The following is a 25,907-nucleotide window of genomic DNA, read 5'->3' on the forward strand; positions in this document are numbered from 1 at the left end:
ATGAATTCCCATGTCACAGTAACATAGGCTTCCCAATGATTTCCCCGCAACAATCTCCCTCTCTCTGGCGTTCTTCTTTTACTGTGCTGTAAACGATATGACCCAGGCACAAAATGCAATCCATTCACAGCAATAAAAGAGACGAGTTTGTCAGCAAGCTTTTTATTCAGGCATTTTATACAGGGAACATGGCCAAACTTCTCATCTTTACATCTAAGGGATTCCAATAATGTCGTAGCGCTGCAAAAATAAAAAGTCCTCTTTCCTAAATTGTAGCTGGTTCTGTGGATGTGGTGTTTCATTAGCGTGTAATATTCCTGACTTGTCTGTAGGGTGATATCTATGGATGATTTTTGAAACCTACTTTCATGTTTTAGAATCTGTCCTGGGCAAAAATGTAACACTTTCTATTCTGTTTACTGAGAGTGGAAAACTAAAGGAACTAAAGTTTCTCACCAGAGAAATCTGTCTCCCCGAACAAAAGTGAGGAAAAGAGGCAAATGAAGATTGATTGAGAAGTGGCGAAGGGTGTTGCACGTTAACTGCAGCTGACTCTGCACATCGCATGATAAATCCCATTCAGGGCTGCCGATAATGATCCGAGCCCAACACTCACACAATGAAGGAAGGGAGGGGAGGTACAAAAGGGGGGGTGATCAGCCCCAAAGATACAACCCCACAGTAGGCAGACTGTCAGAAGAAACACCCGGAGAGGTGGGAGAGGGAGATACAGAAATACAAGAAGAAGGAGGAAAAATGTTATTATTTATTTTTTGTCAAGCTGCAGTTTTTGAAGGACAGCTTCTCAATAAGAGTCTCACCCCATCAGGCCTTGGGCTGTAGTCTGGGTCTCAACTCGGTGTGAGAGGACGACAGCACCTCCTCAGTAGATCATATCAAATGTTGTTCACTTGGAGGTAAAAGAGAAAAAAAGATTTTAAGAGAGATGGGGGTCTGGAGAGGCTGAGACAGAGACAGTGATGGAGCGGTAGAAAGCTAACCTTTACCAGTTCATGTCTCTCCCTCCTCCCTCTCTGTCTCTTGCTTGATCTCTCTTTTTCTCACTATCTCTCCCTCCCTCTCTCGCTTTCTCTCTTTCTCTCCCTTTCTCTCTCTCTCCCTTTCTCTCTCTCTCTGTCTCTCTCCATTTCTTTCTCGCTCTCTCCCTTTCTCTTTCTCTCTCTCTCCCTTTTTCTCTCTCTCTCCCTTTCTCTTTCTCCATTTCTTTCTTTCTCTCTCTCTCTCTCCCTTTCTCTTTCTCTTTCTCTCTCTCCCTTTCTCTTTCTCTTTCTCTCTTTCTCTCTCTCTCTCTCTCTCTAGCTGTCTAATGTCCGTATCTCACATGTATCAGCCTATTAAAGCCCCTTAGCGTCTGTCTGCATTACTGAGTTAGACACAAACACTTTTCACATCTAGACTGAATGAACAGATGCTGTTACTTGTATTTCTCAAACACACCGCCTCAAAACTAAAGGCTCAAACTCAGACCCACCCCTCACACATTCACACACACACACACCTGATGGTCTTTCAGCAGAGTGAATAATTACCTTGCCAAAGGGCACCACTGTCATCCCTGGCTGATATTTAAAGGCCTGTCACTGAATGTTAATCACACCTTTCTTCAGCTTCGCTTAGTTAAGTGGAAATGTCCTCTTTGTTGGCTGATCCAGAGATCAGAGACCTGATGCCTTCACCATAACCTACAGATAACACTGTCTTATTGGCTAACGCAGACAGATATTGTCCTTAATGTCAACACTGATGGACACATCTCTCTTTGTTGTGCACAGATGAACAGTTGACCCCATTGAGACACACTGGAGTGGGCTCATATTGTTGGCACAGTAACATGATGTACTTTATTGATCATTGTGGTCATGGTCAAAATAGGTTTGAGGACCTTTAGGTTTGCTGTGACACGTTCATGACCAGAAGAGAAAGCCAACTGCATCCCAGAGGACTGAGTGATGTGAAATGTCCAATGGAAACATTAAGCAAATAGCAGGAATCAGAGATTTCAGCACCATGGACAGCAATTATTTGAAACTGCATCTACAAGGTCAGTTGAAATGTAGCAGGATTATGAAACTAGTGACACTAGTATGTGACAACTGATTGTAGTTTCACTATATTGTTGATGGTAGTTCATGTTTCTATACTAAAGGCTTTGTTTTTCTCCTCACAAGATAATAGGATAAAATAATGATTTACAGTGTCTGAAGCCATTGTGAAATGATTCTAATCTAATTAGTTGATTCAGTTTGACTCCACTGTATCCCCCGGGCTGTTCCTGTTCCTTTCCAACAATCTCTCACTGCGTCACATACTCACACACGCAGGCACGCACACATACAGTTAGAGTTTTTCTTTATCTTTCCATATCTACAACTTTCCATTTGCTTTGTGGTCTCGGGGCAGCATTGGAAAATGAGACCCTAGTCTCAATTGGGCTCCCCTGATTAACTAGAAGTTAATAAATAAATAAAGTTAATAAATAAAATACAAAACATGAAGAGCACCTTCCTCAATTCGTCAGGGCATGGACTCTGCAAAGTCTCGAAAGCAGACCACCACACATCACCCTACCTCATTCAAAGGCATATGCTCATATACCCTCTGAATGGCACACAATTCATGTCTCAGTTATCTCAAGGCTTAAAAATCCTTATTTAACCATCTACACTAAATGAAGTGGATTTAACAAGTGACAACAATAAGGGTTCATAGCTTTCACCTGGATTCACCTCTTCAGTCGATGTCATGGAAAGAGCAGGTGTTCCTAATGTTTTGTACACTTAGTGTATACCCCCCTGCCCTTATTGTCCACCCCTCTTTCAACACAATGTATTTCCATCACTCTCTCTCCCTCAGTGTCCTTCTGGCCTGGGCTCTCTCCCAGCCTCTGTCACTGCCTGTGTAAGTGGTGAATAGTGCATAAGGCCCAGTTAGTGTTCCATCAGGGGCATGGATACAGAGCTGAGGGATCATGCAGGCTCAGGCACAGAATCAGGCTGGCTATCTTGGCCTCTGTTTGTTCTTCCCTCCCACACATGAACCAGCTCTGAGGGCCTCTAATCTAACACACTGGGCTAATAACCCCCAGGCCCCACAAACCCACTGCTCTGCATGATTGGAATGGCAGTCCAGAGAGACTATTAGAATGCTGGAACATGAAACCACTTAGAGCATTCGTGTGCAGGGCCGGTCCAATCTTTTTGGGAGGCCTCAGTGAGATTTGGTTTGGGGGGCCCCCACCTAGTGGGTCAAATGTTTAGAAATGTTGAAGTTGATTTTCTGCAATTCTGTGCATTTTGCCATGGGCGGAGAGAAAATGTTGCAGTTTTAAAACTAATTTCAAGCAATTCTACTCATTGTGCCATGGGGCAGACAGAACATTTAGGTGGTCTTAGCAGCCAAGTCACCGTGCCTGGTGTGTGGAAATAGACCCTAGGGCCAATTAGTGTCACAGCTCACCGATTCAGCCGCTGATTATAGAAAGGATAGTCTTGATATTGGTATTAGTAAAGTGAATGGGATTAATAACCTGTAGATAAAGGAACCTGTGATAGATTTAGTATTGTTGGGTAACAGATACCTCTATGGAGGGATGATGTTACAAATTGAGATACTACATTTGGGGTACTACAATTGAGGCCATGTTCCCAGGCAGGTGAGGTACAGTATTCTGTTGTTGACTCAGACAATAATGGGCAATCCGTGATTAGCTGGTAATATTATGCATATAGAGGGCATGTTGGGTATAATTAAGAGGTGGGCGACTTATAGTACGCATGCCCAGCAAATAATCTCTCTCTCGCTCTCTCCCTTTCTCTGTTTCTCTCTGTTTCTCTCTCTCATTCGCTCTTCAAGTCTTGTCTTGCTCTTCGGATACACTTTTCCATAGCTCAAGGTTACTTGTGTGAATGTCTATTTATCACTTTTAGCTTTTCACGCCTCCTCCCACCTTCTCATGCCATCACTAGTTATTTTCTCAATTGACTATGGTCCTGTTCCCTATTACTCCTGCTGAAACGCCACTTCCCCAACCAGATGCTCGCACTCACAAATTGTTTTCTCTTCCCAGAGAGCCAAAACGCCTCAGTCTGTGCCAGTACGACAACACTGGTGTCCGTTGTTTCTCTCCCTTTAGACTGTTCCATGTAAACTCTATTCTCCTTCACCACTACCAGCTTCCTCTCTTCCTGTGTGTCAACCACAACATTGCTGTTATATAGATTTCACATTCACCAGAACCCTGGCTTCCAAATGAGATTTCTATTCTTCTATCTTGTTGACTTTTTCCCTTTTCTTTCATCATCTCCAGCAAGGTTATCCTGAGGCAGGCGGCGCTTTTATGGAAACAAGGGGGCGTTGGCAGAGGGATGAGGAGATGGAGGAGAGGGGCTTCGCCGCCAGCCATGCCGTAATCGATCTTGTTTAAAGGGATGTAGTGAGCTGAATGTTTGAACTCATCTCCTCGTTAACAGTTGTCTGGGATTTTATTAAGAAGCCCAACGGATTTAATGTCAATTCCATTCCCCAAATGAAGGAGAGAGAAAAGTCACAAAGAAAGAAAGAAAGGAGAGGCTCATTAAAGGAGTTGCATGCATCATCCTAGTTGAAACATTACCCACTTTTCTCTAGTTTGTTATTTCTCTTTCCTCTTCCTCTCTCTCTTCGTGTCTCTGTAAGGGCCATTAGCACACATTGTCACATCTTTTCTTTGCCGTTGGCGCACAATATGAGCATATGCAAATGAGACAAAATAAAGATTTCATCGACATTGACACTTTCTGGCTCCCAGTGAATTTGTCAAGCGAAAGAAGATATATATATATATGGAGCCTGTTTCTCTACAATTGAAGTGATAAGCTCTTGAGTGTACTTTATTGATTTTTTGAATGTCGGAAACCACAATTAATGCCATCATATCATCCTTACGCTATATCATCAACATGACACTGAAACAAAAGAATGTGAAAAGATAAAACAGACAACTCCACGGCATGACCCACATTAAATACAACTTTATTTAGGTCGGAGAACTTGTAGTTTGTATATATATATATATAATATTCACCAGATATATATATATATCTGACGGTCAGTTCTGTTTCTATTGTGTGCTGAGAGGACAAGCATTGCCCTGTGGCCTATGGAAGGCCAACTGTCCACAAGTCTGTTGGCACTCCATTGGACAACAATAAGACTGTCACAATAACAACACTGGCCATCCTACAGCAACATTATCTCTTCTTCCAACCAGCAGCACCCTCTGTTTGAACAGCCATAGAGGAGCACGGTGGAGTCTCAGTGATATATTGCTGTTAATTTGCGAGGATGGGGTGAGGATTGGAGCGAGGGACTGAGGAAGGTAGAGAGTCGGTACATGTGACCCAGCAGTCATAACAGTCCAGCAGTATCTCTGTTGGTTTTGTAGTTGGCAGGAGGGGGTGGGGCTCCACCTCGAGGTGTTTTACTCCATATCTCCTCTGAAAGGTGTGTCCAGATGTCTTATCCAGATGCTCTGCCACAGGGCTGGTGGAGGGATGGAGGTGAGGGGGGCGTCAGTAGGTTAGGCAGGTTGGCACACCTCCAGGCCTAAGCCTGCTTTCCAGGAAGTCTTCTTGTCTTTAATCTGACCGATTGGAAGGAGGCTGAGGTAAAATACTTTGAATGGGGGGGGGGAGAGAGAAGCACCCATACCAGCCTGTTTGTCAACAAGGGCTGGAGGTACTGTGTACATAATCTTCTTTGTTCATGTCTCTGTAGCACTGCGATGTGTGTGTGTTTGCGCCGGCATGTGTGTGTGTTCTCACTGTGAGGGTTCAGTTGGCCTTACTGTTAAGCCGAGAGATTAGCCAGATGAGCTCCAAGCTGGACTCTGGCGGGCGGGGATAGAGGGAAAGAAAGAGAGATGGATGAGGACCTGCCCACAGTGGAGTTTAGCGCCAGGGCAGGGGAGGTAGCCCCAACACAGGAACATGGGGGCAGAGAGGTTAGGGGAGCTGGCCAGGTCACAGTGATAGGAGAGACACAGAGAGGATAGGAGGGCATGTTGTGGGTAGGGGGAAAGAGAGCCCAGATGGGCAGAGAGGTGTAGGAAGAGGAGTAGGAAGAGGAGTAGGAAGAGGAGTAAGAAGAGGAGTAAGAAGAGGAGTAAGGAAGAAGAGGAGTAGGATGAGTTTAGGCCAATGGCAGACTTCCACACACTAGTTGGTAAATCCCAACATTACAAACTGCGACATGAGGCTATACTTCCCTGCATGCCAACTCTGAGAGGGAAAGGGTCTTGCCAGGCACTACTTGCATCAGTTTACTGTGAGACAGGGAAGGTACTATGCTTACATGCACAATTCTGTTGGAGTATCTGGGTATTCAGATGAACTCTGTGGACCCCAGGAAGAGTAGCTGCTGCTTCTGCAAAAGCTAATGGGGATCCCAATAAACAAACAAATAAAGTGCACTTGGACTCCAATATGTTCTGAATACTGTCTAGACTGTTTGCATGCTTACTACTGTATAATGATATTCCATTGATGGTTGCATGAGGCACATTTTCCCAAAAGGTAGCAATCACTAACAACTAATGCAGAGCATTACATCATTTTTTGTCTTCAATCGCTTCCTTTCATGTTTAATTTGTTCCTAAGAGGTCCAAAACGGCCTCTTGACAATTGCAAATATTCACCAGAAAGCTGTCATGCAAACAACAGTAATCTGAATGTAATGTTTACATGCCAAATACTGACAAATTGTTTAGGAAAGGAGTATTTCACTTGTACACTCGTTCCACTTGAAATTAGCTCATTCAGATTACTGGACTCTTCTTGTCCAATACGGGTGTTTACTTTTTTTTAATTCAGACTCATTGAATTCTGATTCTGACTAATTCCAGATTATTAGTGTGCATTTAAACACAGCAGGTGTGACTATGAGGATTGACTGTGACACAAGTGATTAAACCAGACAGATCTATTTTACAAACATCCTCTCAACAAGGGAGAACCACCGCAGCCAAACCACTGCATATTGTCTTTTCAAGTAAAACATTTGCTCAGAGGAAAAACAAATCAACAGGAAGCATCAGGGGCCTGAAGTGTAGATGTGTCTGAATAAACAGTAATATCTTTGTGATGTTAGTGGTTAATGTTCCCTGCTGGACACTGCAGGGCTGTTCAAGTAGCAGCAGAGACAGGCGGTCAGAGAGAGGCAGCAGAGACAGGCGGTCAGAGAGAGGCAGCAGAGACAGGCGGTCAGAGAGAGGCAGCAGAGACAGGCGGTCAGAGAGAGGCAGCAGAGACAGGCGGTCAGAGAGGCAGCAGAGACAGGCGGTCAGAGAGGCAGCAGAGAGGCAGCCAGAGAGGCAGCAGAGAGGCAGTCTGAGAGAAACAGCAGAGAGAGGCAGCAGAGAGGCGGTCAGAGAGAGGCAGCAGAGACAGGCGGTCGCAGAGAGGCAGTCTGAGAGAGGCAGTCTGAGAGAGGCATCAGAGAGAAGCAGCAACGGCAGCAGAGAGAGGCAGCAGAGAGAAGCAGCAACGGCAGCAGAGAGAGGCAGCAGAGAGAAGCAGCAACGGCAGCAGAGAGAGGCAGCCAGAGAGAGGCAGCAGAGAGGCAGTCTGAGAGAGGCAGCAACGGCAGGAGGCTAACAGAGATGTTGTGGTTATGGCCTCATAAAGACAGGAGCTACCCGCCTCTTTAACAGTAAATTAAACACCCAGACACTTTGATGTTCAGATCTCACTTACAGTACTTCCTATATATAGCCTTGTGAGTGAGCCTTTCTCTCTTTTATTCTGTCTCTCTCTTCTATTCTATCTACAGTCAAATTGCTCCATCTCTACCTGACGTGATGCTCCCATACCCCCCACAGGAGGAGGACTTATAGTGAGTGGTTCCTGATCCAAGTCACACACTGGCCTCCCAAGCCTCAGTGCTACAGAAACCCCACTAAGCTCTCTCCAGACTAATCAGAGCACAGCAGTGCCAAAGGCCATGGGGTTCAATCACTTCTGTTACAATGAGGGTTTTCCTTTTTACAAATACATTAGTAATACCATATCTTATGCATTCAGTGTTCAAAGTATGACACCTGCCATTGGGAAATACAGAGTCAGGAAATCATCACGTAGTCTATATGTGCTATGAGTTCATTTCCAAACAGCCCATATTGTCAGTACAGAATCAGTTGTCCCTAAATTAGATATATACAGTATTTTGTCTAGTGTTGTTGTTTGTGAAATGGACATGAGTTCAGCCAGCCAGTGGCTATTCATCTTGATGAGATAGCAGTTAACTGAGGGCTAAGCTGCTGGGCCAGGGAGCCATAACACAACTATCCACTATACCCCTTGCTGTGCTCCTCGCTCGCATCCTAATAATCCTAACTTGATTTCCAGGAATACATTTCGCCCTCTCTCGGTGAAGCCTTAATTAGTTTTATTTTAATTTATTCCAGATAATGATCAGAATTTAGTGAACACACAGCATTTGTCAGGAAAGAGAAATCTCCCACACACAGCTGAAGTTATCAAAGCTTGAAATCAGGAATCCTGACTGCAACAAAATGTAATCTTTTTTATACAGAGGGGACAATAGAAGGAGCTGAATTCTCTACATCTCCTTCTCATTCCTCCACTTTAATTAAAAGAGCTCTCTGAATCTCTCATTTCTCCCTCTCCCCCTCTCCCACTTTCATTCTCTCTCTCTCCTTTTTTTCTATTTCTTTCTTTCACACTCTCTCAATCTCTATTTTCTATGTCAAAGAGGTTACATAATTCAGGGAAAGAGAGAGATGATGTTTGACAGAATGTCATACCTTTAGAATAAACATTGGGTGGGATAGCCTATCGGGATGACATAGGGGTGGGAGAGAAAGGGGTGGGATAGCCTATCGGGATGACATAGGGGTGGGGGAGAGAGGGGTGGGATAGCCTATCGGGATGACATAGGGGTGGGGAGAGAGAGGGGTGGGATAGCCTATCGGGATGACATAGGGGTGGGGAGAGAGGGGTGGGATAGCCTATCGGGATGACATAGGGGTGGGGAGAGAGAGGGGTGGGATAGCCTATCGGGATGACATAGGGGTGGGGAGAGAGAGGGGTGGGATAGCCTATCGGGATGACATAGGGGTGGGGAGAGAGAGGGGTGGGATAGCCTATCGGGATGACATAGGGGTGGGGAGAGAGAGGGGTGGGATATGGGAGCATTGGGAAAGATTGGGACATGGGTCCATACAGAAACAAATGGAAGATGCCCTTTTGAAAGTAGAGTGCTACCTCGCCTGAATGACAGTGTGCAGTAGTTCACGAAAACATTCATAGATGTTTGTAGGCGTTTTCTGTATTTAGCAAAGTAGGTAGCGAAATTAGAGGTTTGAGTTGAGGTAAACGTGTGTGATGATGTTGGACGTGCTAGTTACTACTGTTTCTGTCGATGAATGCTTTATTAAAGCACTCTAAATATCAATGCCTCACTGTGCATACTGTATGTTTTGCATATATACGTTTTTACAGGGTACAGTAGTCTGGCTACAACGAGGGGTTGTCTTGTGAGGCGTTGCAGCAAATTACATAAAAAGTTGAATCCAGCTCAATCTGGTGGCCCCTCACCCTACAGAGTCACTCCCCCCCTCGTCCCTCCTCTCCCCCTCCTGTGTGTCCCCCTCTAGCCCGAGGGCAGGTAGGGCATCTCGTTGTGGTAGTTGTAGTCCGGGCAGACCTTCTGGACCAGGCGGTAGTCTGTACTGTAGAAGGAGATGTAGATACAGATGACCTTGAAGGGCTTGGAACAGATCCAGGAGACATGGCTCTGTGTCTGCTCCTGGAAGCAGGTCTTGGACGGGTCGTAGTTGCACAGCGACGTGCGCTTGCTGCGGTCCACCTTCTCATAGTCCACGCGGCAGTTGAAGATCTTAGAGTCTTTGGGGTAGACCACGCTCTGGCGCTCCAGGTCAAACTCCACCGCCTTGACCGGCGGCACCAGGCTGACTGAGATGTTGCCCTGGCCCGTGGAGTTGTGGCGGAAGTAGACGCTGAACGTTCCGTTGCCATGGTCTACGATCTTGCCGGTAATCAGCAGGTTGAGGCGCACCGTCTTGATATTAGAGTAAAAGTCTCCCCAGCCAAACATCTTCTTGAACTTGCCCGTCTTGACGATGGGCCGGCGTTTGACGCGGGAGGAAGAGGAGGTGTCTGGCTTCATCAGGTCACTACCTAGCATCTCCCAGAACTCCTGCTTGGAGAAGGGTATGGGTGAGCGGTAGGGCAGCTCCAGGGAGGTGGCATTGGCTGCCCGACTTTTACTCTGGAGCATCCAGCGACTCAGGGGGGAAAGGGGAGTCTGACTCCCCAGGAGACCCACCGTCTTAGAGGACGACCCGTCTGCTGAGGAGCTCTTGGGGCTTGGAGAGTCATCTTCTTGACCCAGGGCCAGCTGGAGATAAAGAGGGATAGGGAGAGAGAGAATGAGAAAAAAGAGAGGGAGAGTGAGATGGAAAGAGGAGAAAAAAGGGGAAAGGGGAGTTATTATCAAGGGAGTAAAGAAACAAGGACAGAAAAGGAATGAAAGATGTAATCGATACTTAATTTAGCTCCTGGTGCTATAGATATCAACTGTGACATTCTATCAATGTTGTACTCTTATAGTAAATGAATGTTTGAGTATGCAGGTATATATGTTGCTGCTGTTACATTCTGGTGTCTATTCAGGTTGAGAACAGATATACCTTAACGTCTGGTTTTCAGAGAAGCTATATTGCTCCCCAAGCAGCAGATGAAATAGAAATCGGGGGGGGGGGGGGGGGGGGGTGGAAGGGGGGGAGGGGGGGGGGGGGGGGGGGGTGAAGGTACAGATTTAAGCCCCATAGTGCAGGCCTGAGTGGAGAAACAATTATTGCTTCGGTGCCTTCAGTGTGGGGTTGGAGGAGGGCAGGCGAATAAACCTTGATGTGCAATTAAGGTTTTTTATGTTTTAATTAAAAAATCTGTTTTGGCACACACACAAAACTGTCAGATGTTAACAGTGAGTGAGGAGAAAGGATAGAGAGAGATAAGATAGTCATGCTCGGCTCAGCCGTGGCTTTGTGGAGTGTGTGTGAGAGCAGGCTGTAATGAGTAATTATTAGATGGTAATGATCTATTAACAGGTAGGCACTGTTGGCTGTGGGAGCCTGGAGTGCTCTTCTGTCCTTTTGATCTACCCGTGGAAAGGATAGGAGTCTGTTTGTGTCGCCGTTCCTCTGTTTGTGTTAGTGTCATTATGCAATGGATGGTTGCCGGAATGTGTGTGGACAGTACCCTATTAGCGAGGCGCGTGTGTGTTTGTGTGTGTTTGTGTGCATGCTCTCTCTCTCTCTCTGCCAGATAGAGCAGGGTTTCTCCCAGTGATCCCACTGTTATACAGTGATTCATAATGCATGCTGCTCTGTCTGTGCTCTGATCCATCCACTGTTTAGAGTGTCAGGGCTTCCTTATACCGGCTTAGTCAGGATTATTACGTTTTACTCATTCTTACTCCATTTTATACAGATTTCTACAGGCTCACTCAGATTTGTTCTCTTGCATTTCAGACAGTTTTGTAATATTGATTTTCTGTCGCTCTAAAACATGTATTTCCTTTCGTAACAACTTGCATTGCATTGCAGCAGTCTGTAGAGGATTCCCTACTGATGTTGTTGTGTTATGGTCTAGCTATGGACTCTGGAGGAGATGAGGAGTCCCCAGACCTCAGCCTTTCTGTCTGGTCCCTCTATGGCTGTTTGAGTTACCTGGGCTGGGTTCAGTCAACACTACACACCCCTGGTCTGGGTACCTGGGCTGGGTACAGTCAACACTACACACCCCTGGTCTGGGTACCTGGGCTGGGTACAGTGAACACTACACACCCCTGGTCTGTTTACCTGGGCTGGGCCACAGTGAACACTACACACCCCTGGTCTATTTACCTGGGCTGGGCCACAGTCAACACTACACACCCCTGGTCTGTTTACCTGGGCTGGGCCACAGTCAACACTACACACCTCTGGTCTGTTTACCTGGGCTGGGCCACAGTGAACACTACACACCCCTGGTCTATTTACCTGGGCTGGGCCACAGTGAATACTGTCTCCCATGTTTCCCATAGAGAGCTGACCCTCATTCAGACACAAACACATCAGCCTGACAAGGAACCCTGTTGGCTAAAATGTGATATTATTTAACATTTCTCATAGCGTCCCTGAGAATCCCTCCTTGGCTTTATTAATAATGAATAAAACCATGGAGCAGAAGACATATTGATTTGGATCTATTCAGAAGCCTTCTCTTGCCTGAAAGTGCTTGCCAGGTGCTGTGACTGTGATTGCAAATACACTGTTCCCCCTTGTCCCTGAATGATGTGCCACTTTGGGTTTGACTCCTCTCCCTTCATGGGACGGTGTCTGGTGGGCAAAGAGCAGCACACTGCCTGTCTGCCAGTCTCCCTAGGTGGCACTGCAGAGTCTCAGTGGTGGCCATCACAGTGCCCTCCAGGGTTGTGTGGAATGTGCCACTGTATGAATCTTTATGACACTCTGTCTGTTGTGTTTTACATTGAGCTCATTTCCCAGACACTCAGTGATTCAGTGACTCAGACAGGCAGTGACGGCAAGGAGAAGAGCTGAACAACAAACACATTGTCCCCTCTATAATACAATCTCACTGAGCCATAACTTGCATGAGATGTGTTCGTTTAAGGAGCTGAAAATGTAAACAGAGCATTCGGGGTGAGACAGGACGTGTGTGTTAGAGGTTAGGGAAGAGAGAGTGCTGCTGTAGAACAAACGATTGAAGTGCACAGCGTCAGTGTGGGAGACATGTTAGAACGGGCTTCATGGATGATTACTGGGGTAATAAAACAATGAGGATGAGATCCCCCTCGCTTTAGAGCAGATGGTTAACGGCTTGAAGGAACGCTTGTGTAGAGTGAGTCACCGTGCTGAAGGTTATACACTGGCCTGATTATGTTGACGGATGTCTGAAGTGAAAGATGGAAACACATGCTATGAGGCTGAATAGTGCTGTATAAGACTGACATAGCATGGCACAGCAGTTTGAAGAAGATGAATCGACCTGTTTAACAGCAGCTGTATTAGGCTGAGTTGTAATCCGAGGAACACTGTTGGTGTTAGGTTTCAAAGTACTTATGAAGCTTCATAAAGAGTGCTTATCAGCCGATCTGAGCTACACAAAGCTGAAATGAGGGCGAAGGTGCAATCAGGTCAGAGTCTAGGGTTGTTGGCGGGGGGTGATTTTGTCGTCTGTCTGTCATAGTCAGTGAAATGGTTGGAGGGAATGTGGGGGGTCTGCAGGCTCCATCACTGTGGTAATTGTGACGCATTAAGCGTTAGTGAGTACAGGCCTGGGGCCTCTCTCGCGGCAGGGGGTAGAGGAACGGGAGAGGATGAGAGGGAGGAAATGATCAACAAGAGCCCACCAGCTCCACAGGAAATGTTCAGACTATTAAAGTGACAGTTACACCATTTTACCCTCCCGTTCCCCTGGCGTCACGGCACACAGTTGCTAAAAGCCAGAACAGAGATTATGGAGAAAGTTGGCTCAAATCTCTGTTCTGTCACAGTGCTCAGGTGGTGATGAGAGGCCATGGTGTCAACTAGAGAAATACTGCTACTGAAAATAGAGAGTTGTACCTATTCAGATTTGTCTTCTCATCAATATCCACATGTATAGAGACAGTGTATATGGTATTCGATCATATTGAGACACACAGCAGGTGTTATTGCAGCACATCCTTCTCCTGGGCAGCAGATGGCTTCAATAAGCTCTCAATTTTCCTCTGGCTGATGAGTTGAAATCTTCATCTCTAATATGACATACATTTTTAATTACAGGCTCAAGCGCCTGCTCATATTTCCAGAGTGTTCACTGACGCTTTGTGGGGGGTTTTCCCTCCCACCAAACTCCAGACCTAATGCGTTCACTGTAGGAATATTCTCCTTCTGTTACATGATTAAAATCGGAGAGCGGCTGTGCCCTTATAACTAATTATTCCACTGGCTAGCGTGGACGGGAGGGCCGGGGGAGGGAAAGGTAATTTCACAAGAAACAAGGCGTTTGACTCTTAATTAATAATTTACGTCAGCTTCAAGGGGATCACCGGAGCTTAGCTCTGCGTTGGGTGGATGAACTCACTAAATTCAGCTCTGCGTTGGGTGGATGAACTCACTAAATTCAGCTCTGCATTGGGTGGATGAACTCACTAAATTCAGGTCTGCGTTGGGTGGATGAACTCACTAAATTCAGCTCTATGCTGGGTGGATGAACTCACTAAATTCAGCTCTATGCTGGGTGGATGACCTCACTAAATTCAGCTCTGCGCTGGGTGGATGAACTCACTACATTCAGCTCTATGTTGGGTGGATGAACTCACTACATTCAGCTCTATGCTGGGTGGATGAACTCACTAAATTCAGCTCTATGCTGGGTGGATGAACTCACTAAATTCAGCTCTGCGCTGGGTGGATGAACTCACTACATTCAGCTCTATGTTGGGTGGATGAACTCACTACATTCAGCTCTATGCTGGGTGGATGAACTCACTAAATTCAGCTCTATGCTGGGTGGATGAACTCACTACATTCAGCTCTATGCTGGGTGGATGAACTCACTAAATTCAGCTCTGCGCTGGGTGGATGAACTCACTACATTCAGCTCTGCGCTGGGTGGATGAACTCACTACATTCAGCTCTATGCTGGGTGGATGAACTCACTACATTTAGCTCTATGCTGGGTGGATGAACTCACTACATTCAGCTCTATGCTGGGTGGATGAACTCACTACATGCAGCTCTATGCTGGGTGGATGAACTCACTACATTCAGCTCTATGCTGGGTGGATGAACTCACTACATTCAGCCACTTTCTCTCTGTTTTGAGCTCTTTACTCATTTTGGACAAGTTCAGTTCTACCATCCCACTGGACCTGCAGCTTCATTTAGTATGCTGAGGGAGAGTCCTTGCTCTGAATTGGCTATCAAATTTGTACATTATAAGATATCGACAAGGCGGCTGAGTGGAGTGCGGTGCTGGAGCAGGATAGCAGGAGGAGAGCGAGAGCAGGGGTTGATGGGATAGAACTGATTAAAGCAGAGTTCTACTACTGTATATGCCCACCTGTCTGAAAGGACCTGAGAGGGGACTGGACTCTCTCTCTCTCTCCCTCTACCACCCTCTCTCTATCTCTCCCTCTCACTCTCTCTAACACACTCTCTCTCTGTGGTGATGCACTGTGGAATACTGGGCTTAACTTTAATTTGAGGTCATATCAGTGGACATAGTTAGTATTGACTGTCTTTTCTGTCTGGTTATAGTACAAACATCAACAGTGTGTGGACATCTACATCGACATTGTCACGGCTCCAACCGACATCATTCATCTCCTTTAAGCTACAGTACAAACTCAGTCTGTTCTAGAACAGTAAACAGAAAACCCATCCAGAGCAGAGCACTACCCTTGGAGACATATAGTACTCTAGTCCTTCAGATCACTTCAACATCGCGGGACTATACCCTGGAGGTCCCTAAGTCAGCTGGTTGTTGGGTAGATACTTGTATGTCTTTTCTCCCTCCCTACTGTAACCAAACAGCCCGTCACAGACTGGTGAGGTCAGCAGAAGCCCCATCAACCCCTGATGATGTCACCAGGAGCGCCCGTCACAGCCTGGTGAGGTTAGCATGGGACCCATAGCCCACTGCATCATCAGGAGGACATCACTAGTGGTCTCTTTGTAGTAGCAGATGGTGGCAGATGTCCCCTCTTCTAATAAACCTGCTTATATTTCCAGTAAAAAGGAGTTCCACCACTCTCTAAAGCTGTTTGTTCTTGAGAACTTTTTATTTACATAAATAAAAGTATATTCAGCACAAATAGGAAGCTCTCGAGTGGCTAGCATTCTCAGAGGAATAAAATAGTGTGACGCTGCCTTCCTAATAATCAAAGGTGAAATTACTTCTAATTCTATTGAATTAGAGCCAATTTATGCTTGATCTGAAAATGTGGTCGGAGGCTTTGTATCCTCCATGTGACGCAATTGCAGAGTCTCCAGAGGCATGCAGACACCAAATCAAGCTCTGTACGGCATTGCCGCGTGCTCTCAAATTTTTTAACAATGCAGAGGGCTCTGTATAGCTCCGCATTGACACTATTGGTTGACAGCAGAGCTGTTGTGAAGGAAGTTGTCAAGGAAGTGAGTTTGTGTTTATACAGGACCTCCCGCCCCAACCTACTGTCAACCAATCATGTCAATGTGGAGCTATACAAAGCCATCCGCATTAAAATATTTGAGAGCACGAATGTTTGCTCTGACTTCTGCAGACGTCACAGCAGACGTCAGATTGACCATGCAGAGCCTTTTACAACCTTTGTATATCATTGTTGTGTGGTTCAAACTATTCCTGCCAGACACATACTGTAACATATTCTCTAGCACAATTCATCCAAGGCCCTTTTTTTCTATGTACACCAGTGTTTCAGAGGAGAATGCCACAACTGGTTGGGCAGGAGAAAGGCACATCTCTAGGGTCATCCATGCCACACAATGGCGCCGGAGGGGAAGGCTGCTGTTTCACGGGCTCCTAACCAATTGTGCTATTTTGTGTGTTTTTTCACGTTGCTTGTAACCTATTTTTGCACATAATGTTTCTGCTACCATCTCTTATGACCGAAAAGAGCTTCTGGATATCAGAACAGCGATTACTAACCTCGAACTGGACAAAGATTTTTTTCTTTAATGAGTCTGACACGAAGGATATACTGCTGCTCCCGGACCAGGCCCAAATCCCCGTCATTCGCATGAAGAGGAGACAGAGATACAGTGGCAGCAGATCCGGGTGCCTTGTGAGAATTAGTTGGCGAGTGGGTAACCCGGCTCTACCATCCGTCCTATTGGCCAACGTGCAATCACTGGAGAATTAACTGGATGAGCTCTGTTCGAGACTATCCTACCAACGGGACATTAAAAACTCTATCTTATGTTTCACCGAGTTGGCTGAACGACGACATGGATAATATAGAGTTGGCTGGGTTTTCCGTGCACCGGCAAGACAGTTACCTCCGGTAAGACGAGGGGTGGTGGTCTGTGTCAATTTGTCAATAACAGCTGGTGCGTGTTCTCTAATATTGATGAAATCTCTAGGTTTTGCTCACCTGAGGTAGAGTACATATACGTATAAGCTGTAGACCACACTATCTACTAAGAGAGTTTTCATCTATATTTTTCGTAGCTGTCTATTTACCACCAAAAACTATTGCTGGCACTAAGACCACACTCAGCGAGCTGTATAAGGCCATAAGCAAACAAGAAGATGCTCATCCAGAAGTGGTGCTCCTAGTGGCCGGGGACTTTAAAGCAGGAAATCTTAAATCCATTTTACCTCATTTCTACCAGCATGTCACATGTGCAACCAGTGGAAAAACAACCCTAGACTACCTTTACTCCACGCACAGAGACCCGTACAAAGCTCTCCCTCGCCATCCATTTGGCAAATCTGACCATAATTCTATCCTACTGATTCCTGAGTACTAGCAAAAACTAAAGCAGGAAGTACCAATGACCTGCTCAATACGAAAGTGGTCAGATGATGTGGATGCTACAGGACTGTTGTTTTAGCACAAACTGGAATATGTTGGCTCCCGAGTGGTGCAGCGGTCTAAGGCACTGCATCTCAGTGCTAGAGGCATCACTACAGATCTTGGTTTCGATTCCAGACTGTATCACAGCCAGCCGTGATTGGGAGTCCCATAGGGCGGCGCCCAAAATACAAATTCTGGGATTCAGCCGATGGCATTGAGGAGTATACCACCTCACTCACCGGCTTCATCAATAAGTGCATTGATCATGTCGTTCCCACAATGACCGTACATATCCCATATCCCAAGCCATGGATTACAGGCAACATTAGCACCGAGCTAAAGGCTAGAGCTCCTGCTTTCAAGGAGCAGGACACTTATAGCCGCACTGCTTCTTAACACAGTGCGCATCCAACCCGGAAGCTAGCCGCACCAATGTGTCGGTGGAAACACCTGGCAACCTTGGATAGCGTGCACTGCGCCCGGCCCGCCACAGGAGTCGCTGGTGCGCGATGAGACAAGGATATCCCTACCGGCCAAGCCCTCCCTAACCCGGACGACGCTAGACCAATTGTGCGTAGCCCCACGGACCTCCTGGTTGCGGCCGGTTACGACAGAGCCTGGGTGCAAACCCAGAGTCTCTGGTGGCCCTTAACCACTGCGCCACCCGGGAGGCCCCCCAAACTGCATTGTTGGTTAAGGGCTTTTAAGTAAGAATTTCACGGTAAGATGAACATCTGTAAAATTTGATTTGACAATTGCGCTTGTGCAGAAAAGTGTTTTCTGTCTGTGGACAGGCAGCTTTGTGCCTGTCTGGTGTCACAGAGCACAATCTCCCTCTACCCATCATGCCTCTCTACTGTTGTATGTCAGTCAGGCAGCAGGGGATGCTGAGGGCCTGGGGGGCTGAGGGCGGCCTGAGGGCCAGCACTGGGGTACTCACTGGGTGGGCAGGAGAATGGTGCACCTCTAGGGTCGTCCATGCCATGCCTGCGCATAACTCAAGCTGTTTTATAACCCGAGCAGGAAGTGACAGCCTGTCCATAATAACACCACTGGCCCTTTTCTCTGCCTCTTCTCTAAAGCTCCTCTCATTCACTGTAGTGTGTCTGTCTAGCTCTTGTCTGTTGGAGGAATTATTGAAGTACAATAAGAATCCATTGTCCACAGGGAAGTGTTTTAATGTCTGTAACCTCTTGTTACACCGTGACCCTGCCTGCTCTTGCCTTGGACCTGGTCCATCTTGTGAAAAACTTTTGATCTCAATGAAACCTGGATAGTTAAAGGTTAAACAAAACAATCAACAGAGAAAATGAGAGACAAGAGATATGGCTATAGCTTATCTGTGTTTGTGAGGCCATAGTATAACTGTACTGTTTGTGACTGATTGATACTGTTTGAGGCTGTGATTGAACCTGGAGACAGCAAGACAGAGAGGCACTAGGACTATAATGCACAGCTTTGCATTGGCAGTCATCTAATGTGTTTGTGTTGATACAGCATTGCTGTATTGTACCATATTTGTGTGGCCATGTGCAGTCTGTGTCTCTCTGTCTCAGTTTGGAATGCTTTGGATGTATTGTTGTTGTACAGGGGGAGCATGGCTGGTGTTGTCCTGCTTAGTGAGGGATGAATCTGGGTGGACAAGGTCACTGACTATGAAGGGAGGGCTGGGTATCTAAGAAAGATGACTCAAAGACTTTCTGACAAGACAAAAGAGGGGAAAAGAGCTGCATGTGGTTAAAATGACCTTCAGCCAATCTCTTAACCTTAAATAACACAACACGCTGTGGAAAGATGCTCTGTTTAATATCTTTCTTCAATATGAAGAGTTGAAAATACGAACACCTAAAATTACACTGGCAACTAGATTACAGATATGTAATGATCCTATAGACTTCATAGTGGACAGGGGTAGAAAGGCTGGAGTGAAAACAGATCAGTGAGAACAGACCCTGATGCTCAACATATACATAAAGCTCATACAACACACAGCTGTATAAACATAGATCAGTCATGTAGCTGCAGATGCCCGGCCTATAACCAGAAAACATAGAGCTGTATAGATCAGAGTGCTGTCTGCAGCGTAACTTCATTGAGAGAAGCCCCAGGTAATACTTAAGACATCACACTGATGTTTCAGCACCATGGACAGGAATCGCAACTAACACGGGAACAAAGAAGAAATTTTCAGCACCATGGAAAGGGAGCGCAACTAATGCTAAAACCCACGAAAGTCGAGAGCCACTTCAGATCCTTTGACAGCACCTCAGATCTCTTACTGGGCAAATATTCCACACAGCTCTGTTGGCCTATGGTTACTCTCTGTTGTTCCCATTCCATTTCCCCTTAAACTTAGAATTGTAAAACTATAGTTAATACACTGGAAATCCTGATCTCTGACAACTACTGTATGTATAGAGGGTGACGATCTGTGGAGTGTGGAGGACATGTGCAACTTCTCAAGGTCTCTGAGAACTTGAGGCTTCTAGCCTATAGAAGACCTTGTTCAATACGTGCCTGCCTCTCCAAAACTGGGTAGAGTGTGAGTTCACTGAATGCGTGTGTGTGAGAGCAGAGCTCCTTCATCCCTGGTGATCCCTGCTGTTTGAAGGTTACAATGCAAATTTCAGACCAGTGCTCCATGGCAAATAACCTCTCACGCGTCCCTGTGGTGTGTGTGGTGTGTGTGTGTGGTGTGTGTGTCCGTGCGTGCGTGAGTGAGAGAGAAAGCGAGATTGTGAATGTGTAATATACAGTATTGTCTTAGTTTTACCAGTACAATTCACTTCTTATCACTTGCATACTACTGCACCGAAACCCTCATCCATGCCTTCATCACCTCCCGACTAGACTACTGCAGCACTCTCCTCCCTGGTATCCCCACCAAACTCACCAACAAATTCCAGTTGGTCCAGAACCACACCAGATCGACTGAACACATCACACCAATCCTCAACAATCTACACTGTCTCCCTGTGCAATCCTGTACTGACTTTAAGACACTCCTTCACCTACAAAGCCCTCCAGAACCTGGCATTTACCTACCTCTCTGACCTTTTCCCAGTCTATGCCCCCTCTCGCTCCATCCACTCCTCCTCTGCTGGTCTCCTTGTCACCCCCTCATTCTGCCTCTCCACCATGGGTGCCTGGGCCTTCAGCTGCTCGGCACCCAGGCTCTGGAATGCACTACGCCCACACATACAACATGAAGCCACAGTCCTCTTATTCAAAAACCTCCTCAAAACACCCCTCTATAGGAAGCCTATAACCTGTAGCCTATGATTGACTCTGTCCCACACCCCTTCTCAGCATCCATGTGTCCCCCCTAAACCCAAACCCTTACCCTAAACCCTTCCCTTTGCCTACTCCCCACCCTACCCCCTAAACCCAAACCCTTACCCTAAACCCTTCCATTTGCCTATTCCCAACCCTACTCCCTAAACCCAAACCCTTCCTTTTGCCTATTCCCAACCCTGCCCCCTAAACCCAAACCCTTACCCTAAACCCTTCCATTTGCCTATTCCCAACCCTACCCCCTAAACCCTTCCCTTTGCCTATTCCCAACCCTACCCCCTAATCCCAAACCCTTACCCTACACTGGGTTTATATCCTCTACCCAAGCCCTCCCTCCTCATTTTATTTGTCCTGTTTTGTCTGGTCCTTTGATGTATAATTGCACATTGATTGTTACACTTGATTTGATGTAGACCTACTGTTAATGGAAAATGTCCTTGAGTGTCCTGAAAGGCGTCCACCAAATAAAATGTAGCGTTATTATTACTACTACTGTTACTCCTCCATCTATTCTACGCTCTATCCATTTCAATCCCTCTCCTTCTCTCCGTCTTTCTCTCCCCCAACTCTTTCATTTCATTCTGTCTCTCTCCATACTCTCTGTTCTCGTTGTATGCTGTTCTACACATTTCTCTCCTTGTCTTTTTCTATCCTATCCACACTAGGCTGTCCCTCGCCCTGTATTTGACTGCTAACTCTCCCTTTCTGCACTCTCTTCCTTATTCATCCCTTTTGTAACCCCAGTCATTATGAGCATGGGCACAAGGCACACAGTGGATATGCTAGGAGCCAGACTCCCCTTACCTGTCTCTCGTTCTGTCTTTCTCTTTCTCTCTCGATCTGTGTGTGTGTGTGTGCGTGTGAACCTGGAGAAAGCCCCTGATATTGCCTGTCTTACTGTAAGGATCGAATGGGATTGCTATGAGACTAGTGGTGAGTTAATAGCCCTAATATAAACATTTAACCAACACATTAGTTGTAATAGGCTCTTGACTGTATAACACTAAATGCTCGAGCCATTTAGTCCATTAAAAACAAATGAATCCCATCTCTGAGCTGCATGTCATAGAATGAAACATTGCTAAACCCTCGCCAAAAACGTACTATAATTTCTCAGCATAGCAGTCAATTTCAAAGCACTCTAAGACTGTTTATATTATTCATATCAACCAATGCTTGGCATAGTAATTAACATTTGAGACGCTAAATCCATCACATTATTGTTGCTTTCTTCGTGTTGATAGAGTATTAATAACCTTATTTCCATCCAGACAGAGTGGGTTTATACACCCTAGAGACAAAGGCTACACACTGATATTGAGTGGGGCGGTACAATAGGGAAATCAGCTGAATTTGAATATAAATGCATGGTCTATCATTATTAATCCGAGCTCTATTGTGTAATAAGTTGGATAATTTATTAATTGCTCTATAATTTATCAATGTCATGCTGCTAATGAATTACCCAAGATTCCCTGCTGAGAGATGTGGTGCGCCACGGTTTTTAGATAGGCAACATGGTAGAATATTGATAGAAACTGCACTCCAATTAATTACATCATTAGTGCAATTCTGCTGCATTTGAGAGTATGTGGCAAGCATGTGTGAACATACACCTTGAAGCGTAAACATGCTCTCCGACTCCTAAAATCTCTCTCTTAGATGGGACGAAATGGAAGGGGAACATTTATTCAATTTGTCAAGTAATAGGGCCAATGTCATCTATTAATAATATGTCTTACGACCCAAATCCTTTGTAAGACGTGTTTAATCAATGAAGAAAAATAATTTTGAGACGGTGGTACATTTGGCCTGATGATGACTTTTATTTTGAAGGATTCATAATCTCATTTTAATTTCACGTAGGCTAAACAGTGGCCTATGTCTTTATTTAAAATAGGCTACCTACTTTATGACGCACTCTCAAACTTTTGTATCATTTCAGCCAGTAGTTTTGAAAGTGGTGCTCGAGCCAAAAATTGTCCCCGTTTTTTGTGTACTACCACATCAAATTGTGTACCAAGTCATCAATTTCGTGTAATATGTTACATCAAAGACAGTACAGTACGTAGGCAGAAACTGCTTCTCCAATAGAAATCCCTAATCACATTTATAGGCGATGTTGGCTAGAGGGCTTAAACAAGTCACTGAGTCTAAGGGGAACTGCAATGTGCTGGCCGTCAAATCAAAGGCAGTGCTTCGATATAATGTTGGTTTTGAGGAAAATGAGAAGGTGTCAGTTTGTCACTTTCACGAGGTTGGAGTAATAATATGTTCAACTACTTAAGACGTTGGGTCGAATCTAGGTTGTGCCTTTAGATTTCAAGAAAATTAACAACTAAGGAAACAAATGTCACTTCTCTCACTGACTTCTCAAACCCCAGCCTGCTCTGCTTGGTTTGTTTGGCAAGTGTTCCCAGAAAGTCTTGCGATGTTGCACCTCTGGGTTTAGAAACTCTCTGGTTACATCCTTTAATATAAAAAAATAAAATAAAATGCAATTCGTATGATATGTTAAGAATCCAATTCTTACTATATTTTACGAATTTGTTGTGCTTAAAATCCTGGATTAGGCAACTACCCAGTGGGCAAAAACTGGTTTAATCAACTTGTTTCCACGCCATTTCAATCGAATAAATCAATGTGATGACATTGAATCAATGTGGAAAACTGATAGGATTTGAAAAAAAGAATCAACATAAGGGGATTCCGTCTTTTTTCACCCAACCTTTATAACCTAAATCCAATGACATGGTGACATGTTTTGTTGATTTCACCTTGACTTTACATTAGTTGCCAACTCAACGATAACTAGACGTTGAACTGACATCTGTGCCCAGTGAGTAATAACACTTTGAATACTTTATTATAGCCTACATTTCACCTGTAGACTACAGTCTTTGTTCAGTCAGAAGCGCCCAAGGTTATTCAGTGTGTGTGCCTTTACAAAGCCACAAGGTCGGCCGCTCTGACACAAAGGTGTCACAACAGAACACAACACAACACATCAAAGAAGCAACCTTGCTCCGTCATTCAGTTTTTGTTCTTGATGCTACAATTTGCCTCTAAATTTGCCAAATTAGATTGTTAATCTATATATAGATATAAATGTAAATAATGATGACGTAAATTTGTTTAGAAAATTAAAGTCTAGGCTAAAATTTTGCACACAACATGGTCAATAAACATGCCCAATAAGGCACTTAGTTTCATCTTGATGTTAGTTATATTTATCTCATTAAAATCATTAAATTTACCAGGACTCTAAATCCTGTGGTAATTGCAGATCATTAATCATAACATAATTTTGATTGAGTATACACCGGGTTGCACAGTGTGGTACCTGAAATGGCATAGGCTACAGTGCACTAACGTCGAATTGTGTTGCCTGCAATAAACAGCTAGTGGTCAATATCAAATTCGAGAAATTCCTTCATTTTTTTTTACTCAACCTGGCAAAATGAAACATTAAAATATTGACCAGACATTACCTGTATGGGGGAAACGTTGCACTGTGTCTCATGCCAGGTAGCCTATTCGTCTCGCCTTTGTACCGTTATTAAGTTATCGTTCACATTTTTTTTTAATAACAAATAGTAATGATCGGTCAAAGAGAGTCAGTCCTCTTTCGTTGTCCATCAATAAATAACTTCAGCAACGGATAGAATAGGCTTCAACCGAGGAACTCCAATTTGGAGTTTCAAGGCACACTTAATGTACGGGACCGTTGTCCGTGGCGCAGCATGCTATCCATGGCAACCGCTCACAGCTTACTCACTGACGCGGGTCTCTGCCCTGGGAGAGGGAACCTTGTCGGGTCCAGTAGCTCGTGCGACACCATATGCACGGTTAATTCCCTTCACTTTTCGCCAAACAAATGAGTGGCACATGTCTGAAGAAAGAGGTAGCCTATTAACGACGGGGGTGAATGGACATGGAACTATGGACACAGACACACATATGACTGGTGTAACTTTTTTTTTTACACTGCTGGGCACCGCCGCCCCTCTTGCTTACCAAGCACGCTGTTCCGTTAAGGAGAAGCAAGATAAAGCCGTGGTTGGAACGCATTTTTCTGCCGCGCGCAATGCCTCAGATTCCCGCTTCAGCCCGAAGTCAGCTTTCCTTCACGAAGACGCTATTCCTTCCGCACTGTATTCCCCAAAGCTAAGATAGGGTCCCATGTCCAACGCAGGCTCAGCTGCTACACCTGGGCTCCTTCAACACGCACCTGTCCTTTTACTTTTCCCGGGTTTGAGTCCAATCACTAGAACATTGGAAATCCATGAGAATGTACCGCATTACCATCCACGAAAAATAGTGTATGCAATTCCTGCTCAACCTGCAACCGTGTGAGTGAGAATGAAGTAGATGCTATCTGTTCGGCTGTATCAGTGTATATCCACCGGGGTGAAGCCGAGTTGATGAATGGAATCCTTGGCGTTGCTCATATCAGCGTGTGTGGACTGACAAGGAATCGTATACGGGCATTGACGTTTAAACAGTCTCTCTCTCTCTCTCTCTCCCTGCCCCTCATGCCTGTGCCCCCAACTATCTCTCTCTCATGCCCTCACACTATTTCTCATCAGCAGTCAAGCAGAATATAGTCAAACCCACTGTGGTTCTACTAAACTAATTGACTGGTTTGCACTTTTGCACACATTATGTCAGTGGAACCAAGCATGTCATTATGTATGATAATGATGGCTGCTGTTTGGAAACCCATTTAATGCATTTAGGGAATTAAGCTATTGATGCAAATGATTGGAATAAACTTTTCTATGACCTTCTGTAGACTAACAGACTGTCTCTGACCATTGTGGTTCACCTGCTGTGTGCAACAGGTGGTGATCATGACCATGTCACAGTCACATTTCAGTGTTAACCAATGCCAACACACATGGGGCATACATAACGTTTTCCTCAATGACATCTGAAGGACAGGAACTTCCCTTGTTGGTTAGGGCCGGTTCTGACTTTGTTATGTCAGTCCCAAAGCTGAA

General features: G+C 45.3%; 1 protein-coding gene across 1 annotated transcript; it reads right to left on the minus strand.

Annotated features, from left to right (window-relative positions):
- Window positions 1–9,099: 9,099 nt before the first annotated feature.
- LOC110538652 (neurexophilin-1-like) lies at window positions 9,100–25,360 on the minus strand. Its single transcript, XM_021625606.2, has 2 exons — window positions 24,922–25,360; window positions 9,100–10,437 (listed from the first exon to the last, which is right to left on the minus strand). The coding sequence occupies exons 1-2, from the start codon at window positions 24,973–24,975 to the stop codon at window positions 9,670–9,672; spliced, it is 822 nt and encodes a 273-aa protein (XP_021481281.1). The 5' UTR covers window positions 24,976–25,360; the 3' UTR covers window positions 9,100–9,669.
- Between the last annotated feature and the right edge of the window lie 547 nt (window positions 25,361–25,907).

The sequence above is a fragment of the Oncorhynchus mykiss genome, chromosome 12, assembly GCF_013265735.2.
Source record: "Oncorhynchus mykiss isolate Arlee chromosome 12, USDA_OmykA_1.1, whole genome shotgun sequence".
NCBI classification, from domain to species: domain Eukaryota; kingdom Metazoa; phylum Chordata; class Actinopteri; order Salmoniformes; family Salmonidae; genus Oncorhynchus; species Oncorhynchus mykiss.

Bases quoted from the DNA above. Each gene is read 5' to 3' on its own strand.
- LOC110538652 (XM_021625606.2), bottom strand. From the start codon at position 24,975: ATGCGTTCCAACCACGGCTTTATCTTGCTTCTCCTTAACGGAACAGCG. The intron at 10,438-24,921 runs GTAAGCAAGAGG...CTTTATCTCCAG, and splicing joins TTAACGGAACAGCGTGCTTG to CTGGCCCTGGGTCAAGAAGA.